This window comes from Microtus ochrogaster, chromosome 8 (genome assembly GCF_000317375.1).
Source record: "Microtus ochrogaster isolate Prairie Vole_2 chromosome 8, MicOch1.0, whole genome shotgun sequence".
Classification (NCBI taxonomy): domain Eukaryota; kingdom Metazoa; phylum Chordata; class Mammalia; order Rodentia; family Cricetidae; genus Microtus; species Microtus ochrogaster.
In genome coordinates this window covers 47,234,194-47,255,861 of record NC_022015.1, presented here as the reverse complement: position 1 = coordinate 47,255,861, position 21,668 = coordinate 47,234,194, and the positions used below count along the sequence as shown (strand labels likewise).

Sequence of the window (21,668 nt, the reverse complement as noted above, 5' to 3'; positions counted from 1 at the left end):
AAAAGAGAGGGAGGGAGGGATGGAGGGAAGGAGAAGAACAATCTTCAGATCACTTTAATGACTTGTGTCATGAAACCGATAACACAAGTCAGTGGGCAGTAAAGATGCTCTCTTTAGCACACTGAGCTAGCAGTACCTTCCTGATCTTAATAATTCTGTTATAACTTTATAAGCCCTATCTTTATTTCCCAGCTACTGCAGATGTGTTCAGAGCTTATCTAACTCTCCCCCAGGTCCTCCACATCAGTCCTCAGCATCATCTTCTCCTCCTCACTAAGAACTTTTCCTCAGACAGTTAGATCTTCACAAGGGAGGCGTCAACCTCACCTTTTCCTCCTGGCTTCCTGAGATGACTTAACATAGGCACTCTTGAATGCTCTGACCACAGTGTGTGGGCTCAGCATGGTCTTCCCATGGGAGCACACACCTGGGAAAGCTGGCTGGCTTTCTACATCATGACACCTCACAGATGACAGGAAAGCTGTCAGAAAGTAAGATGCCTGACATTTTCTGGTTTTAGCAAAGACATCCAGTACATAGCTTCAGAGGTTAAAGTCCCCCTGGTGATAAACAACAGACAGGAACTTAATTTGAGTGTAAAATCTCAGTATAGGGGCTAGAGAGATGGTTGGGCAGTTAAGAGTGCATATTGCTCTTATGGAGAAGACCCAGGAAAAAATATTGTTTCAGACATACAAGCTTAACATGTCATCACTTGCACGCTGAGCACGGAAACAAGAGCTTGACTTCATAAAGCTGGCTGCTTGTTGGTGCGGAGAAGGGATGCTGAAAGGCGTGACTCTGACCGATTGAGAGGGTGCCGGCGTGCCTGTCAGCCAGAATACTGTCATCAGCATTAGAAAAGCTTCTTAGGTGGGGTCACTAAACATCACTTGGGGACCCTGACAGTCTAAAAGCATAGACACGTTGCCTTTGACGGTATTATCTTATCAGAAGCACATAGGTCAAATCCTTTTCTGTCTTTCCATGCCCATGATAAAGAGACTTCATCATGCCTGAGTTAGCTCTAGATGTGAGAAAAGTTACGGTTGGTTTGGAAAACAGAAAGAGGCCATCATTTCCTTCTCTGAGTATTTTGTTTCTATGGTTGGTATCATGAAGCAATGAAAGCAAAATCAAGATTGCCCTTCATATGAATGACTAGCCCCCAAGCCCTTCATTATCCATGTAATTCTGATTTTGTTGGCACAAAAATCAAGCCTTAATTATATTTCCCAACTGTTTGGACACAGCTATAAATGAAAACTGATTGCAGGGGAACAAGTTGCATCTTTTGATAGAGAGAGTAAATTGTTTTTCCATAAGCAAACTGGCAATGTTAGGCAAATTCCCTGGAAAAGTATTTGGCCATCAGTTACTAAATAAAAAAAAAGGGAATGGGTGTAAAAATCCTTGAGGCTGTAAAGGACAGGTTCTCAAATCAACAATGTGACCTATGGAAGTACACATGTTGTGGTAGCTTTAATGCAATTGGCCCCCATAAGCTCTAGGGAGTGGCACTATTCAGAGGTGTGACTTTATTATAGTAGGTATGGAATCATTGGAGGAAGTGTCATTGTGGGGGTGGGCTTTGAGTTCTCATGTATGCTCAAGTTATGCTCAGTGTCCAGACCACTTCCTGTTGCTTGAGGGTCAAAATGTAGGACTCTCAACTCCTTTTCCAGCACCATGTCTCCCTGAAGCCACCACGTCACACTAACTAAACCTAAACCTCTGAAACTGTATGCCACCCCATTAAACGTTTGTCCTTTGTAAGAGTTGCACCGACCACGGCGTCTCTTCACAGCAATAGAAACCCTCACTAAAACACGCGTGAGTTTTCACCCTTGCTTTCCTGTACACAGGCTCAGTTTAGGAAAAAGTGCCCTCCCTTTTTACTCCTCAACCTATCCGGCAGGGAAGCGGCAGGAGCAGGAAGTTAACGCAAGGCTTGGTTTGAATGTTGTTGCAGCCCTTTACAGATGTACAACTTTAGGTGATTGTGCAACCTCTCTGTGTCTCTGTGTTCTCAGCTACAGTGTGGGAAAACACTCTGTTTTACAGAGTAGACACGAGGCCTACAATAATTATCCTACAATACTTGGAATAGATGCTACACATTCCAGTAAAAACTACAAAAGTGTCCTTTCAGTAACATAAAATATGACCAATTTTAGCCAGGCGGTGGTTGCGTATGCCTTTAATCCCAGCACTTGGGAGGCAGAGGCAGGCAGATCTCTGTGAGTTCGAGGCCAGCCTGGTCTACAAGAGCTAGATCCAGGACGGGCTCTAAAGCTACAAAGAAACCCTGTCTCAAAAAACAAAAACAAACAAACAAAATTACGACCAATTTTGAAAACCTGTACTCAAAGTATCTGACAGGCAGACTGGCAATTTACCTGTTATCCTATCACTTGGCCTTTTCTTGAAAAACAAAATAAAACAAAAGTAAACCCAAACCCAGGAGGAATTAAAAAAACAAACACCCTCCTTTAGGATGTATGATATGCTGGCCTCAACATTCTTCCTTGAAAAACTCTCAAGACACGAACATTGTAAGCACTTACTTCATACACTAGGTCTAAAATGTATTTCTATTCTTATTTTCCTCTGCAGTGGTTATCCATGTCTGCTGTACAGAATATAGCTACTCACACAAACTCTGTGTTTCTCATAGTTTCTGCTTTGGCTTCCTTATTTGTTTGTGTAAGTGCTTGGATACACGCACCTTTTGCTTGAGATCAAAATGAATTTTAGAATTCAACAGACATTAAAATCTGGCTCTCTGAGTAAGACCTAGAATAACTGAGGTCATTAAGCTGCCTCTTCCCACATGACTATATCAACTATCTAAAAAGAGCCATGTCAGCAAGTGGCAGCCTTAATTACCGGCCTGCTCCGACACCACCACTTGGCTTGACAGATTTACTATTTATAAATAAGAGGCTCAGAGGCGGTGTGACAAAGCTCTCCCTAGAGACAGCAGAGCAAAAGGCAAGGGGAGGGAGGGGCCAGCCGTCCTCAGTGTGGTTTCAAGTCAGTATATTAGCCTGAGAAGAGCTGGGACCACAGGGGGCAATGGGACTAGATGGAGGGGTGAGAGCAGGTGGGATGACTGTGGGGTGGCAGGGAAAGATACCAATTCGAGATGTTCTTTTACTTTATGTTTGTGTATTTTTAATGGTCAGATCAAATATCCGGATTATTACAATCAGCTCCCAACATCAGTAGATTCAACCGTCTGCAGGTAGAAGGTACATGGGGGAAACTTGCGTTTGTATTGAATATGCACAGAAGCCTTTCATTTTCATTATTCCCTAAAATATACGTTTATGTCATATTAGATACTGTGATTAGTCTAGAAATGCTTTAAAGTATGTGGAGGAGGTATGTGGGTTACATGCAAATGCATATACATGTAAGGGACTTGAACAGCCTTAGATAGCGGTGTCTGTCTGGGGTCTGGGAACCTGTCCACTGCAGGTCACGTGTGTGAAGAACACTACAGAAACCCATGAGTGGACAAAAATGTAGCATAACTCGATGTATGCACAACAAGATGGCAATAGTCCTGGACCTACTTCTACCATTCTTCTTCTTTTTTATAACTTGAGGGAACAAAAACTTAACCTATGTCAATCTACAAAGGTTCTGGATGTTTTCCCCATGGCTCAATGACATTGGGATGACTTAATCAGCTAACTGGCGGATTTCCCAACCATATTCTCCCGTGAATGGGATTTCCTGTGTCTAAAAGCTTGAGCATCCTTTAACCACAGTGTCTCTTTGTAAGACCAGAAGAGCTTTTTCAACAAGGAGTAGTAGTTAGAGCCAAAAGTCTCACTTTGACTTTCAACTATAATTCCAGGAAAAGTTCCTGGCTCTAAGTGGAACTAAAACGGCAGTGCTGCCAGAGGAAGCGAGGGCTCTGTATTTGTCTGCATTTCTGAACAAGCTAAGTGTCACCAAGCAGGAGAAGGGATTTGCAGGAGACTAGCACGTCTGTCTAGCATGGCTGATGGTCCCGAATCTGGCAACCTTTCATTGCCTTGTTTTTACCTCCATCAGCTCACACCATCCCTTCTTTCTTCTTTTGGTTTGAAGATAGAGCATCAAACACCAGGGAGTCTCTTCCCTGAGGAAGCATGCATTCATTCTAGTGGGGGATAATCCAGCAAGCATCTCAGTCAGATAAGCAGGCAAATCACAAAATAACAGTTTTAACAAGGGATATGCAGACAGTAAAGGAACTCTGGCATGGAATGTGAGGAGCTGGGGGTACACAGGTAGGGCACATCTGTCACAGCATGAGTCTTGGAAGGCCTTGGAAGGCTGAGGAGGAGGTGGCACCTGTGGAGAGATGTAACTGGCCATGGAAGGGTCTAAGGGAGTGAGCAATTTAGACAGCGAGAGTGTATATAAAGGAATAGGTTACTGATTCCTTCTCTTTAAATTTGGCGTTCCAGATTCCAAGTCTCTTTCTTTGTCCACACGGCTCCAGTTTTCCTATAACAGTGCAGGGCATAGTGTAGGGATTTCACAAATGGGTAAGAGTTGCCGACGAGTACCCTCTGGGGACCCAACCTACTCCATCATACTCTAAACTGCCAAGCATGGACATCCCAGAGCAAGGTTCAAAAGAGGCTTGAGAGTAACGGAAAGTAGCCACTTGCACAAAAATGAAAGATTTGTTCGTAATGTTACAAAGACAACTGTTTATTTACATAATTTTGGCCTCATTACCTCAGCAACTTACCATGGCCAGTGTACTCAAAAGAATCTGCTTCATCGGGGGTATCGAGGTCATCCACATTGATGTCAATCTCATCTGGACTGTCCAGGTTATCATCAGAGAGAATTGATCCTTCACTTTGGTCCAGAGAAAGGTTGATATTTGGGGCTGTGAGCTTGATTCTCCGAGAGTGACTGCCATTGAGATCCAGGGAATTTGGAGGTTCTAAAGAAGAAAGTAATAGCAACATTAGATCACACACGTGGTTCTCAAGAGGGGAACTGGACCTCAAGGGAAAAAAATCCTAACAAGGGATTTAGACCCTACCCCAATATATCCCTTATGTCCTTCCTTCCTTGTTTGTTTTCTAAGACAGAATCTCACAGGTAGCTCAGGCTGGCCTTGAACTTGCAACCTCACCCTCCAGTTCTGGGATATAGGCATGAGCCATTTGGATACTTTTTCTAAGTTGATGTGTATGATATGTATATTACATGTGCAGGTGCCAGAAGATGGCCTCAGGCCTCCCTGGAGCTGGAATTACAGGTGGTTATAAGCCACCCAACATAGATGCTAGGACTTAAACTCTGGCTCTCTCGATAAGCTGGAAGTCCTTCAACTGCTGAGCCATCTCTCAAGCACCCTCCTCCTGGACTCTCTTCTAGAAAGCATCCCTCAGTGTTGGCTTCCATTCAGCATCTCATCCGTATGAAAGCAGGACTTGGGAGATGCTGCTATCTGGGTAGGAACTTTGGTTTTATTCCTTGTTTTGTTTCTCTGTTTAGGTTTTAGAAGTCAGTATGCTAGAATACTAAGCTAAATTTTATGGAGTTTATTGTACACCAAAACAGTTAAGCATATATATTTTCTTATGGTTCTTGTAGATGTTACTACTGTAGAATGGAGGTTAAGAACATTGATCTACTAAATTCTCAGAAAATGCCAAAACAACTACCTTATCTTCAATAAACTTTACTGTTTTAAATTTTTTAAAGCCTTAAGCCCATTAGTTAGATTCTTTGGACTCACCAAGGAAGTCACCGCATAAGCCAATATCACCCTACATTACTGTCTATAACATTCACAATGACCTAGGCTAAGGCTGACAGAGGCAGCTCCCACCCTCTCTTAGCAGCGTGTGTGTCTCTGCTCATGAGCTTTTATTGGCTCAAAACAGAGTTGAGCCAGTCTTTTTTGTACAAGCTTATCTGAACCAAACACAGAAAGAGATATCTATTGTGATCAAAGAAGAAATAGTTGGTCTTTATCTCTGGTCCCAATCATTCTGGCTCCTAAATTCCTTGGATTTTCCCTGGCATTCCTTTTCATTTGTAATCCCTATTTGGATTATACTGATTTTAAGGACTGATTCTGAACATCTCTGCTGGGTTCTGCAGAACCATGTACTATCTATTGTACATGGTGCCCTTGATTCCATCCTCTTCACCACACACAAAAAAAAAACAAAACAAGAACAAACAAACAAACAAACAAAAACCAGAACGATCACAGAACTCTTGAGTCCCGTCTGCTGACTGACACTTTGGTCAGGACATTAGAGTACTAGGAGGGGGTGGGGTCCTTCTTTCCTCCCTGCCTTCAGAACAAAAAGCACGAACATCAAAACATCTACAGAACATGTCAAAACGGAGTTGTGAGGGCATTGTAGGGTGTTCACATGCTATTAGTCCATTCAAGCAAATGAACGGGGTGCAGGAATGTGAACTTTTAAATCCAACCAAGTCTGAAAATGCCCCTAACATCCTTGAATGAATGCAGTAGTCTCAACTGTCACAAAATGGCCGGAGAACATTTTACTTGTACTTAGGCCCAGCCATCTGGCGCACATACTCTGACGGTGGATAGGCTAAGGTGATGGCCTTTCCTATGCCGATCCTCTTCCTTTGAATGTAACTTTAGAATGTCCATTGTCTACAGCTTCTGCCTTTCAGTACCCCTGTACCATCTGAGCTTCTGTGGAACACTCTGTCCTCTTGTTTTCCAAACACGTCATTCCCAAGACACCAGATAAAGTTATTTGCTTTTACAGTTTCTGATTTTGCCTTGATTGGCATTAATTACATGGTGTCAGATGGAGTTTGAAGTGGTTCACACGCCCCCCTCATCCCCCCCCCCCTCCTGAGCTGCCAAGGTCATAACATGCCCCGAGGTCTTTTGTTTTGTATCAGTTCCCTGGTAACTTTACATCACATGATTGATTCCCTTCTGCTACCAAACCTCCTATCTCTTTGGTTAAGGTTCCAAAACTTTATTTGGGTTGTTGCCTGTTGGCTAGGTACCTAGTGCAGGCACCCCCGCATGTGGTGGGAATTTGGAATTTTACAAAGAGGAAATTTTTAAAAATATTTATTTTATACAATGTATATGAATGCTTTTTGTCTGTATGTATATGGGTACACCATGTTTGTACAGTACCCTCTGATGCCTTGGATCTCTTCGAACAGGAGTTGTGGTTGTGAGTTGCTGTGTGGGTGCTGGCAGCCGAACCTGGATCCTCTGGTGTTACAGAAGGGGACACTTGTTCGTCCCGGCAGCCTGGCAAACTTAACCCGAAATAACCACACAGAAACTGTATTAATTAAATCACTGCTTGGCCCATTAGCTCTAGTTTCTTATTGGTTAATTCTTACATCTTAATTTAATCCATTTCTATGGATCTGTATATTGCCATGTGGCAGTGGCTTACCAGGTAAAATTCCCAGTATCTGTCTCCGGTAGATCCATGGAGTCTCTCTGACTCCACTCTTTTTCCTCCCAGCATTCAGTTCCATCCTTCCCACCTACCTCAGTTCTGCCCTATCAACAGGCCAAGGCAGTTTCTTTATTCATTAATGCTAATCACAGCATACAGAGGGGACTCCCACATCACTCTGGAAGAGCAGCCAGTCCTCAGCACCACCCAGTCATCTCTACAGTCCCAGAAAGGTAACTTTCACATTGAGTTACTGTTGCGGTTTGAATGATAAGTGCCCCTGCTGGCTCATGTATTTGGGCACTTGGGGTGGTACTGTTTGGGGTAGATTTCAAAAGCTTTAGAAGGTGCAGCCTCGCTGGAAGAAGTACTTCTCTGGAGGTAGGTTTTGGGGGCTGGTAGCCTTGCCCCATTTCTTATTCTTTTTCTGCTTCTTATGTGGTTGGTGGAGATATTGATCTCTCAGCTTCTTGTTCCTACGGCTATGCCTTCCCCACCTCCTGAACACAGAGTCCTCTGGAATGGTTTGGTCACATTATTTTATCAGAGCAGCAGCAACAAGAAGAGAAACTAACACAGAAGTTGGCACCAGGTGTGGGGTCTTGCCCCAAGGGTAGCCTTTCTATTGTCTCGGTGCTGAGCAGGAAGCCTCTCCTTAGCAGCCTTTATCTCTTTAGCAAATACAGGCCCTTCCGCACTATCTTGGGGGAAGTATCAAGCTTCCTAGTGTTCTTTCTTTCTGCACCACCTGCTTTTTTCCCACTGTAGATCTGCATAAGAATAATCAATAAGTAACAAGGCCTCAGCCGCTGTTATTTCAGAACATTTCTTCCACCAAAGAAAGTAGCCATTACTTTTTCATTTGTCCTCATGCAAAAGCCAGATCCTTTTGGAAAACAGTGCAGTTGCTAATAAAGTCCTTGCTCCCCCACTTGAAACCTCTTGAGCCTGGCCTCCACCCTTCCCATCAGTCTCAACACTGCTGTCTTCCAGGCTCCTACTCAAAATGGTCTTCAAGCTCTGCTCATAGCATTCAGTGGCTTTTGCCAACTTCCGAACTCTTCCAGAACCTGGCACCAAAAAGTCTATCGTCATTAAAGTGAAATCTTCCAGAAAGTATTGCCTCCACATCAGCACCCAGATGTGGTCTGGTGGGTTCAGAGTTGCATCTCAAGCTAGAAGTCTAATTTGGAAGTATGTTGAGAGTGGCAGGCAGCACATGGCATGATTTTGAAGGCAGAAAGGGTTATAATTTATTTATTTGCTTGTTTGTTTAACTTTACAGGAGCCCACAGTTAAAATATGTTGGCTTTAAAAAAAAACATTTTTTTAAAAAAAATTTAAAAGACTTTCTTTAAAGTGTTGACAATGTTAATGACTGTGGGACTTTTAGAGTTGTACTATATTTTATATTTTGGTATTAACATGAGGTCTTGGGTTAAATAAGAAAGGAAATGGGTATGGCTTAAAGTGTATTTGAGCATCAAGCTGACAAGGAACAGAATCTCTTAGCTTCACCTATCAGCCTGTTATCCTCTCTGAGGGAGTCTTAATTGTGAGGTTATCCTGATAAACAGGTCTGTGGGCATGGCTGTGGGGCATTTTCTTGATGTAGGAGGGCTCAGCGCACTGTGGACCCTTCTGAGGCAGGGATTCTTAGGCTATATATAAGAAAGCTATGTAACATGCACCAAGGCAGCAATCCAGTAAGCAACATTCCTCATGAGACTCTTTCGGTTTGTACTTGGGCTCCTGTCCTAACTCCCCTTCATGATGTGAGTGACCCGAAAGTGTAAGCCAAATAAACCTCCTCCTCGCCAAGTAGCTTTCATACAAGGTGTTTATCACAGCCACAGGAAGCAAACAGGATGGGCAACTGCTACCCTAAGAAGGCTACCGAGCAGTCACTAGTCCAGAAATACAGGTTCTCTTACAGCTAAGCCGTGGGTCCTCATCTTGAAGATTTCTGACTTGAACAGATTAAAATTCCTCTTGATGGTTTGAAACTAGAATGCCTTCTTTGAAGCTTTGGCTATTCCAGGATGAGTTTTCCATGTACTCAATTAGTACAGAATTATAAAAACAAGCAACTTAAGCAGCAAGCACACTCTCTCAAGTGCCCTTCTTCCCCACTGCTGACCCTTCCCTGAGCTTCCTTGCTAAGATATGAAACTTGAGCACTGTCAAAGATCTGACTGTAGAGGTTGAGGGATGTATCTCAGTGGCATGGTGCTTGGCTAGCATGAATGAAGCCCCAGGTTCAGCTGCCAATACTCTCTGTCCCCCAACAAGAAATCACTCTGTCTGACTCAATAACCTTTTTAAAAGCCAGGTTTAATACGATAATGTTAAAACCTTCACATATCTGTCTCAGATAAAGGTTGAACTACATGCTGTCGCTGATGAATCCCTGGTGTTGAGACAAACAATTGGATTGCTTGACAGTTTGAGCTTTCAATGATGACACAACAGCCTTGCTTTGGGGAACTGTATCACTCAGTTTACTTACTTGATGAAGACAGGGCAAAGCGATGTATTGCATTTGGGCCTTGGAGTGACTTTAGCACAGATATCTGAGGACTAAGTGCTAACTAAAGGCCAAACAGATATTCAAACATAAGCCTGAAGTTTGCTAAACAAAATCCCACTCTCTTGCCCCCAAAGCTTGACTGGCACACATCCTAAGTTACTCAGTGGCCTCACATGCCCGCTGAGGACCACAGCTTGCTAAGTAAACATTCTTATAAAACTCTGGCCTTAATCTTCTAACAGACATAGTCAATAGTTGACTGAATTCTACTTTCTGAGCTCATCTGCTGAAAAAATTAAGCACTTTAGTTAAATAGCACTCCCAGACCGAGAAAAACCCATATGGATTAACTGCCTTAGCGGAATCACTGTCCCAAACTCTTGCTAACAATACTCAAGGAGCAAGCTACTGAAGTTATGGACCGCTAAAGTTCAGGCTAATCGGCTCATAAACCTCCAGAGGAAATCAACCCCTTCCCTTCTTCCCCAGGGCATTTGTGATTCATAGACCATAAATCAAATTCTTCATTGTCTTAAACATATCTTATATTTACATATGACACCATAATCACCATTAAATATGCATATCAAGAACTTAAGGATGATCTTAATCTGCCACAGAAAGAAACCATTCTTCAGTTATGACATGGATACGTACACTTTAACTGAGTCAACCACAAGAGGTCATCTCTGTGGGTAGTGTCACCCAAACCCTAGTTTTCTATGGTGACCTTAAAGGCCTCTGGTTAGCTCAGGACTGACGAGTCTGCAGAAGCAATCTTTTGCCCTAACTTCCCCTCAAATGACTGAACCACCTCTGAATGCAGCAGACTGTGTGACCCTCCTCCGGTATTAACTCTACTAGCATTCCACTCTTAAGGGACAGGTGGGAGGACTCAGGATTGTAGTGATGCAAGCATGTACTTACTGAATGTCCCTTCTTTGGGGTTGGTGAGTATAATTGTCACATGGAGGCATTGTTTAACTTCATGCAACACACCTTAAGTGGTGGACAATAGTAAAATGTAAATAGCTGGTAAACACTGAAACGTCCTTAATGTGGAAAACAGACTTACCAAAACACTTGGCGCTTGCTATTCTGTTTGCTTCTCAAGGAGGCACTGCTATTAAAACAGATTGCTGTTCATATACACCTGAAAAAATCATTTATTGACCACTGTTCTTGCTAGTTTTTATGTCAACCTGACACAGATGAATCATTGTTGAAAAAAATATCTCTACCAGATTGACTTTTAGGCAAACCTGTGTGATATTTTTCTTAATTAGTGACTTGCTGTGGGACAAAGTTCTTGTACCCTGTTAAGATTTGTCACTTGTATTGATTTAATAAAATGCTGATTGGTCAGTAGCCAGGCAGGAAGTATAGGCAGGGCGACCAGAATAGGAGAATTCTGGGAAGAGGAAAGGCTCAGTCTGCAGTCGTCACCCAGACACAGAGGAAGCAAGATGAAAATGTCTCACTGATAAAAGGTACCAAGCTGCATGGCTAACACAGACAAGAATTTTGGGTTAAGATGTAAGAGTTAGTTAATAAGAAGCCTGAGCTAATAGGGCAACCAGTTTATAACTAATGTAGGCCTCCATGTGTTTTGGGGGGACTGAATGGCTGTAGGACCTGGAGGGACAGACAGCTCTGTCAATCATGACTGATGTGGGAAGGCCCAGCCTGTTGTGGAAGGTGTGCCCTCCCCCCACCCCCAGATAACTGGTCCTAGATGTGTAAGAAAGCAGGCGGAACAAACTGTGGAAGCAAAACTAGCAGCATTTCCCCATGGCCTCTTCTTCAGTTCCTGCCTCCAGGTTGCAGTTGCGGCTTGAGTTCCTCTCACAGATTTCCTGGGATGCTGGACTGTGACCTGAGAGTTGCAAGCCTGAATAAATCCTTCCTCCTGAAGTTGTTTTGGTCATGTTGTTGTTGTTGCTTGTTTGTTTTTGTGATAGCATCTCTTTCTGTAGCCCTGGAGGTCCTGGAACTCGCTCTGTAGACCAGGCTGGCCTGTTTCTGCCTCCCAAGCACTGGGATTAAAGGTGTGCGCCACAATTCCTAGCTAGTCACGGTATTTTGTCACAAAAAATAGAAGCCCTAATTAAGGCACCTACTTAGAAAAAGTTACCCAAAATTGATGCTTTAAGTGGCCCTGAACCTAGCCCAGGAGAACTGTTAAAGGGGTGTTTGGATCTGGTTCCAAATGGCTAGAATCTAGTTCTATTGTTATTGGTATTTTAAAAAGAGTTTTAATACTATATATAATTCATTGCTTAGTTACTTCTTTGCCCAAGGTAATAATCCCATGGTGGTTACAATAATCTTAACTGAGAAATGGTTTCAAGTTATTGCTTCTGCCCTATCCCTGACTGCAACTTTGTTACTTAGTGTGGATCTGTCACATCTTCTCTCCTTTGAGGGACAAACCTTCCTGGGAATGAGTTATTCCAGCTGTAAGGGACTAAATGAATATAAAATTGACAAATTGTGTGTGATTTAATGATGGGCATCCTAGCATTGGGGTAACTTTTCTGCACCAATTATCATTCTTTTCTTGTAACTTTTAAAATCTCTCTTTTCAGCCTCCCCGTTACCCTACACACTATTTGGGGGACCCACTCAGACCCATCTGAACCTTTAGAACTACAGTTTGCAATGTTACGCTTCCAATTTCAGAGTCTGAACTGATCAATATCCATGCTGTGTACCTTATCATTAAACCAGATATCTGTGGCCTAATTTATAATACCATCTGTATTAAGACACTAGGAAAAAGTAGCATGTCTCTATGAGTTATACAAGCTGTCCTAACGAATTATTGAGGAGGGAGGGGACTGTTAAAGCTCACTTTATAGCCAATTGGTCAGAGCACAGGTCTAACCTGAGACTGAAATTGGTGACTACATGGGAACTGACTTGTGGGACTAAGCCCTTAACCTGTAGGAAGTAGGTCTGTTGAGACAGATGTGCTAGCATGGAATCATAGGATATCCAGAGGGCGTTAGTGCAAAAATCCTGGCATATATGTTGGCAGGAGTGTTTGTTCTGTGTGTCAGTACAGTAGGAGAACTGTTTCCTAGCCCCATCCAAAACCAGAATGGTGGGCTTCCTTACACAAAGTATCCAGAAGGCATCTGGTATGCCCCTCAACTCTGTCCTTGTCCTAAAGAATGTTACTGTTCCTTCGATATGCTATTACAGCATTGCTTTTTGCTTTTCTACATAGACTGTCACCCATGCTATACATACCATGCACCATGGAATGTCTAATGTGGGATTCCCTTCTGTATGCTGTGAATACCATTGGTTAATAAAGAAACGGGTTTGGCCTGTTAGGGTAAAGTAGAACTAGGTGGGGAAAACTACACTGAATGCTGGGAGAAAGGAAGCAGAGCCAGGGAGAAGCCATAGAGCTGCTCCCGGAGACAGACATGCTGGATGGAACCTTACCGGCAGGTAGGCCACGAGTCTCGTGATAAAATATAAAATAATGAAAATGGGTTAAATTAAGATATAAAGCTAGCCATTAAGAAGTTAGAGCTAATAGGCCAAGCCGTGACTTAATTAATACAGTTTCTATGTGTTTATTTCGGGAGTCTGGGCAGCCGGGAAATGAAAAAGCAGTCTCCTACTACAAATGTCTTAATACATCACTTGAAAAATGTTTCCCTTGAGACATTTGAAAAACAGCAGGCTCTATGTGACAGGCATTCTCAGAGCCAAAAGAATTTTTGTGCTGACTGTTCTACATATGGCTATTGAGCATTTAAAATGACACTAGTGTTAATTGAAGGATGAAATTTAAAATTCTTATTTTTTAATTAATTTAAATAGCCATATGTAGTTAACTGCTACTAACCATAGCCTGTAGTGGCATTTCATTTGTGGTTTAATAAATGAAGCTTGTCTGAAGATATGAGAGTAAAACAACCCCACTGGTCAGCCTTACAGACCAGGCAGTAATGACACACACCTTTAATCCCAGTAGCCACATTAGTTTGCCATAGAAACCGGGTGGTGCATGCCTTCAATCCGAGCCCTAGAGAGGATTGTGAAACAGAAGGAGACAGCTCTCAGTCTCAGTCTCATTCTGAGATTCCTGGAGGCAGGATCCCCATTTTGGACTGAGGCAGAGGTAAGAGCCAGTGGCTGGCTGTTTTGCTTTTCTGACCTTCAGGTTGAACCCCAATAGCTGTTCCTGAGTTTTTATTAATCATACTTCAATAGCCTGAACACTTTTATTATTTGAAATTATACTTCAACTTTTGAAGAGTGATGGAGACATTTAGTGGTTACTGTCGGCTATAGAGCACTTTAAAATAAGTGTGTTGGTATATGGCTTCCTTATAGAGCTCTTACCCAGAACATACATGGTCCTGGATTTAAAATTTGGTATCAACCCCTTTTAAAAAGGTCACATGACTCAAGTTTTATTTTAAATACTACAGTAGCAAACAAACAAAATTGTGTTCTTTCTTTTTACCTCATTTAGGCTTATCAAATGACATCATCCACGGTCAGGATTTGGGATGGCTTTGGTCTTGGTGCAGTACAAGAGATAGACTTTAAAATATATGTATACATATATGTATATATAAATATGTACACATACATATATATGTATATGAAGTGAGAGCTATATAGGTGATAATTCAAAGCTTATAATTCCTTTTTTGCCTTGAGTTTAACCCTTATAAAGTAAGGTACTTTGTTGTTTTTGTTTTTGTTTTGTTTTGTGGTGCTGGGTTTCAAACTGGACCCTGCATATGCTAGATAAACAGTCTACGACTTAGCTACACCTTCAGCTCCAGTCGGGCATTTTACGGTTAGGACACAGAGCATTCTCGATATCCTATTTCCCACATTAATCATTTATATAGCTGTGCTCAGTTATTGAAAACAACCTAGAGTTTGGTTTGTAATAGTCAGTAGCCAATTGTAGGCACCGAAAACACTGGCAGGTAAGGGCAGGCCCGACACTTGCTGTAGCTCATAACTGTGACATGAGCCCTGAGGTCAGCTCCAAGCCTGACCCCTCCCTCTTACACATTTTCCCCCTTTGCTTTAATCACTGACATCACGAGTACATGGGAAGCCGCCCTCTCGCTGAATAGCAGCGTTGGCGGAATGAGCAGCGGTTTCTCTCACCAGGCCTCATGTCTGCAGCACTGGGACTCAGCACTCCCTCCTCAAAGGGGACATCCATTCCCACATCCTCCGACGGGGATCTGAAAAGAAGCAAAAGAGAACATAAAAACACCACACCTGGCTTTTAAAATCAGTTAACAGAATGGAGGATTGGCATTTCAGCTGGCTTGATGTAAGCCCAGTACGTGTGCAGAGCCCATTAATAAGTGGCCCCAAGCACAGTTTCTGTGGATGAGAACCACACATGCCAATTTCCGTGACACCACTAAGAGCAGCTTGACTGTGAACCCCAGTCACTTCTCCAGCTCCCACAAGAAATACAAAATGAGCAAGGCTTCAGGAAGAGAAAAATGCAAAACACTAATTCATGGCAAGGGATATCAGACATATATATTTTTTTCAACATGAGAGGCAAGAGCTGTGCTCTACAGTAGACATAGCTCAGTATCTACCCTCCCTGTCTATAAATGAGTGCTGAATACCTCAGCTGCACCTGCCAAGGGCAGGATACGCCACTGATCTCACTTTTTAAGCTTATAAACTAGGGCTATGCGACCTACCTTACTCCGTGTTGAAGGACAAGCGATGATAACAACACACCTAACTTCTGAGCAGTCAGCGGATGGCACTCTTCCCGCCCACTTCTAAATATTTAAAGATTCCCTGTGGCTATGTGTTGCTGAAGATGAGTTTCCCCCATTAACCATCTCTTGCCTCTGCCTAGAGCTGAGCCCAGTCCGACTCCTATCACCCTCCTCAGTAAAACAAAGGCTGAGGAGCCTGGGAAAGTAGAGAAAAACTTGACAAATCTGCATGCTCTTCTAGGGTGCTGATGGCTGCAGACTGAATGTCTCTAGTTTTAATTCTTTGGCCCTTGTCTGGTAAATGCTCACCTATCATGGTCTCACACATATCTTCTTGTTGGCTTCCATGAAATTTTAATCCTCTATGGTAAATTTTCAGATGTAGGCACAAATCTAAGTTTAAATAGGCTAACTCTGTACTTAAGGTCTCAATTTATTTTCTTCCTCTATCTCTCCCTTAACGAGCCTTTTTTTCCCCTATACCAAAGATTTGGAGTTTGACCAACTTCTGTAGGAGTCAGGTTAAGTCCACTGTTATCGACAAAGCCCTGACATGATAAGTCCTATGCCTCTGGTGATAACTATGCTGGCTTTGACTCTTCAACAGATATGTATTGACAGTCTACTATATGCTGAGAATGTAACATCCCATCAAGGAAATGGGAAGATGGAGCTAAATCAATGCCCAGTGCTCCACACAGCTCCGTAGCCCCTTCCCTGCGAAAAAAAAAAAAGTGCTCCTGTCTGCCCCACTATCTCCAAAGACCCTTCTAAAACACAGCAGCAGGAATTGATAAACATCCCCAAAGGTCCAGATGCTAAAGGCTCTGCTCTCACCTGTGGCACTCCTGAGGTATAGAATGAATCTTTAGGGGACAGGCCTCCTAGAAGAGAAGTATGTCACTGGGAATGTGCTCTTGAAGGGGCTGTTGGGACACTGCCTGGAGTCTCTTTGCTTCCTGGCTGCCATGGCTGTGCCCTGTAACTCACTGCTGTCGTGTATACTCTGTCTCACGCCAGGCTCCAAAGAAGCATGGCCAAGCAATCGTAGACTGACACTTCTGATGCTATCAGTCAAATACAATTCCTTCCTCTTTTTAAGTTCAACTGTCTTGTCAGCAACGGGAAGCTGACTAACTAGGGAGTGTCTCTGTAGAACATCTGTGGCTTTGACCTTATGCAGTCTTGAAAACTGACCCTGTACCAGAGCTGATGGACAGCAAGCAAAGCTGGAGGTATCGTTCAGGACAGCCCCTGGCTGGCATGTAGGAAACCCCGCATTCAATCTCTCGCTCCACACGCACGAGCTCAGACCATGTTCCTCTGAGACAGGGCTCCTCACTAAGCCTGGAGCGCATGATTTTCAGCAACTCTGGCAGCCAGAAAGCCTCACACTCCTCCTGTCTACCCCCAGAAGGGTAGGAATGCTAGCCCAGCCTTTGGTCTGGGTGCTGGAATCCAAACTCCAGTCCTTCCATTTAACCACCAAGCCCTCTCTCTGGCCCTGAGGTTCTGATTTTGGAAGTCCTGCGATTCAGAGGGATAAATTCCTGATTTACCAAGATGGCATAGTTTGACATATAACACACACACACACACACACACACACACACACACATTGACCTTCTTGTCTCAAGTCATCTGTGGGGCTCTCCTGAATGTTAAGTCACTCTATCTGTCATGTAGGAAAATGCTGCTAACAGCGGTTAGCCTCAACACTTAGATCAAGCTGGGTGTGGTGGCCCACAACTGTTATCTCTGCACTTGGGAGGTGGAGACAGGAGGATCAATGCCAACTTCAGCTACAAAAAGAGTTTGGGGCCATGGGTGTGTCCATGAAATCCAGTCTCAAGAACAAAAGAAAAAGAAAATACAATACAAAACAAAAACAACAAAAGACTTGAAAACAAAGCCAGCTAAATTAATCACTTGCTGTGTGCTACAAAACATGTCACACCATCATTTGTTTCTGTTTCCTCACCAATAAGAAAAGAATGTGGCAGTTCTCCAGCATGATTTTCTTCTCCAGGCTAAATGCTTTCTCCATGTGAAGCTTCATGACAACAGCAATGAAATCTACTTTGTTCTCTGTTGTATCTCCAGTACCCAGGTGGGTAAATACCCAGTAAGTCTATGTTAGACAGGAGTAGTTGAACACACACATAATTTCTCTAGTCTCCTGTCTGAGAGCCAATCTTAAATGTCCAAAAAAGCTTCAAATTCTGAGTGACCATCACACTGAGCTCAAGGCAAAAGTCACAATACTCGCTTGACTGTGCACAGAGAAGTTCAGGCTTCAGCCTCAAAATAGGGTTGGGGTTTTAAACATGACAAAGAGTATCAACCTAAATTTTGTGAGTTTTATGAAGTCTTCAAGTCACCAGCAATTTGGTGAAGTAACTGCAGAAGTTCTGGCTGTGAGGTCAGGGTTCTGAGCTGTGGTTGCCTTAACCACTGATAGCTGATTGGCTGAGAAAACTGGCTGCCAGTTTTAAGGGTTTTAAATAGAGACAATAAATAGCCAATATCACAGACTATGGAGAATAAACATACACAATATACATGAAACCCTCTTTCTGAGTTTAAGACATCCTTACAGTTAAGAAATAACATCAAAAGCAGTGGTTTAACTGAAGTATGGGTTGTACATGTTTGGACAAAACATCGCTAAGATTCCTACGAATTGTGTATGGACCCAGGTAAGAGGTAATTTCACAGCTGCACAAATCTGCAGATCCTAGCCTGCCTCCCAGCTCACCAGCATTCCAGAACAGAGTCTGAGACCTCAGCAGCTGTCCTCAGCACAGGGTGGAGACCTATGAAGAAAGGGTCTGGGAAAGAGAAAAGCTGAAGGCCATGCTCAGGGGTGTTTGGAGTCAAGAACTACCGACAAGCCCATGGGCATTCAGAGGTTATGAGGGAAATCCGAGCTGTAAGAGCCTAGAAGCCCGCCTAGGAGAGCCCAGGCAAGGCTCGGGAGAAGACTAGGTGGCAGAAGTGTGCCCGGTGAGCTGGCCACATGTCTCCACCTAGAGGATGGATGCCTCAGGACTGTTCTGTGGGTTCTTTAGTGAGAGAATAATGTCACCACTTGTCCCCCACTCCTGATCTTTTCAGTGACCATGTGACTCGCTGTAGCTAATGAAAAGACTTAGGAACTGGAGCATGTGGTATCACCCTTCCTGCGTTGGTGGTCTTGAGGGTTCCGCCTGGCTAGATTTCCGGTGCAGATGATGCGCTAAAGACCAGTGGGTACATGAACAAGAAATGGTTTTCTGTTCTGTTTTGTTGTGAGACCATGCCCTCACCTGCCCATTCTGATACACACCAAACTTTATTCCTTCAGAGGGAATATGTGGCTCACACTGTGGTCAAAATGTTATTTGCTCATTTGGATTTCCAATTTCCACATTCCCAACACAGTCTGTGTCTACGGTACATATCTTGCCTGCGATGTGAAAGTGTAGGAGTACATTTTAAAAGTGAAGACATGAATTTGGGAAGGCATAAAAGGTTTTCAAGTATACCATAAATTGAAGTTTTAAAATAATACCTTTATGCTTTTGTTTTTTTAAAGGTCATCATCTATTACTTCATATTTACTCAATTCACTCAATTTATTTAATTTTTTTAATTGGTGTATATTCAATTAAAATTATTTTGAAATGAATGTTTATAATAGTAATATACTTCAATACTTAAATTGCCTAGAATAAATTAATCATGTGAATTAAGTAAAATATTGCTTTTCACTTCAATTTAGAGACCTTTTGGTCTCCCCGTCTATGTTTTTCTGCCTTTGCTAAGTAAGAAGAGAGAATAGAAAGTCTTAGCTATGTCTAGCAGAGTGTAATGGCCTATATATGTGCTTTCTCAATGTCCCCCCACATAGCCACAATCTCTGTGGCTTCTGTTACCATACACAATTCTAGTTTAAAAATATTAAATGGAAAATTCCAGAAAGAAAGAACTCATAATTTTAAAAACTGATATATCATTGCTACAATTCCTTTATTAGTTATTGGTTTTTTACCTCTCATAATACTATTATCATTATTAATATTATCATTGATACAGATGGACAGAAAAAAATGCAGTGTACTGTCCATAGAATGGCTTGAAGGTGAAGTGAGGCTACCCTACAGAAACATAAGAACTACCATATGAAATTGAATACCTAGACAATGATGAAATACATTTCCAAGCTTAAACCCTGCCAAGAGGAATTCCTAGGTATCATCATGAAGTTATTAAAAAGCCAACGAGTGGGTAAGATCTCTAGACTAGACACAGGCCAGTCTAGGCCTCCCAGTGCCGGAAGAAAGTCACAGACCTAACCTGCTACAGAAGGCTCTAATAAAAAATTAGAGAAGAGCTCCCTCTAATAAAAACAGATGAGGAAGTCTGCATTCTCTGGCCCTAAAACGCAGAGTCAGATAGGTGTCCTGGGTAGAAGACGAACAGCAACCTCTAAGAACTGAAGTACTAGCCATGCGCTAAGCATGTCCTCATTCTATGACCTAAATGACAGGCGAAACCCAAACCAAGAAACAGGATCAAAGAAGCCATATGACCTGGAGTTCCAGAAGAATAAAGTGTAAAGTCACTTGGGGGCACTGACTGGGAGTCACTCTAAGTCCTCTGAGGAAAAAGACAATGGGGAGACACACACACAAAAAGAAAAACCAAAATTAACTACACTAATGGAACATTATATATGAGTTATTGTCAAGAAAGAAGCAATGCAAGTACTTTGAAAGAGTATGAAAGACTGCGATGATTCAAGAATAATTTCTGTGTTGAATCATTGAGATGGAGCTGAGCACGTAATTTCACTTACACCACGAGGAACCATGCTGCTTACAAAGAAGTACCTAGCTGGATGATATGGCGCACACCTTTAGTCCCAGCACCCAGGAGGCAGAGGCAGGTGGATGTCTATGAGTTAGGGGCCAGACTGGTCTACATATGGAGTTTCAGACCAGCCATGTCATAGCCAAGATCTTGTCTCAAAAATAGAATAAATAAATAAATAAATAAATAAATAAGCACCTAAGAGCCAGGTATTAATATCAGCTGAACACACTGTCACACCGTTAAGCAGAAAAGCACTGTCATGGTTAAAAGGCTAGTATTTAGTATTAATGGAGATAATTTTTCAGAGGATGCAATAATTTAGTGTTAATTAACACTTTAACAATAGAGCCTCATAAGATACAAAACACAAATGCAATATAAACTAAAATATATAGTAGATTTCATAGAGGAAAATCTTGTATGTATATCTTAGGAACATATTAATTTAAAAAGAAATAGATAAAAACACAGGAAATCTGAAGGCTATAACAATAGCTTTCTCTGAAGGGCACATCTGCACTCAGCAAGAACATTACATGTTCTCAAACTCAGCACATCGGCTGCCAATCCAAATACACCCAAGGTCAGTATCGTATGGGCTATTCTTTAACTTCAGGCCATCGATGTAAAAATTAACTACAAAACTACGGTCTAAAGCCTGAGAAACATTTGTAAGTGGCCACACAGTAAAGCTCACTTATCACGTGTAAGAACAGTTTCAAAGAGTTCACAAGGAAAGCGACCTTGAATTCAGATGCTAGAAAGCAAGACAGCTGGCCGGATCAGTGAAGAGTGAAACTCCCACAAGAAGTAGGGCCCTGCTGCGGTGTGCTGCGGTGTGCTGCGGTGTGCTGCGGTGTGCTGCCTGTGCTGCGGTGTGCTGCGGTGTGCTGCGGTGTGCTGTGGTGTGCTGCCTGTGCTGCAGTGTGCTGAGGTGTGCTGCCTGTGCTGCGTGTGCTGCGGTGTGCTGCCTGTGCTGCGGTGTGCTGCAGTGTGCTGCAGTGTGCTGCCGTGTGCTGTGGTGTGCTGCGGTGTGCTGCGGTGTGCTGCGGTGTGCTGCAGTGTGCTGCCTGTGCTGCGGTGTGCTGCCTGTGCTGC

General features: G+C 42.8%; 1 protein-coding gene across 1 annotated transcript in view; it reads right to left on the bottom strand.

Moving 5' to 3' along the window:
• Prune2 (prune homolog 2) overlaps positions 1 to 21,668 on the bottom strand; it is a 255,447-nt gene that overhangs the window by 34,805 nt on the left and 198,974 nt on the right. The window contains exons 10-11 of the mRNA XM_026781692.1: positions 15,130 to 15,209; positions 4,757 to 4,957 (exon numbers count right to left, since the gene is read on the bottom strand). Coding sequence (XP_026637493.1) covers positions 4,757 to 4,957; positions 15,130 to 15,209 — 281 coding nt within the window. The remainder of the gene's footprint in view (positions 1 to 4,756; positions 4,958 to 15,129; positions 15,210 to 21,668) is intronic.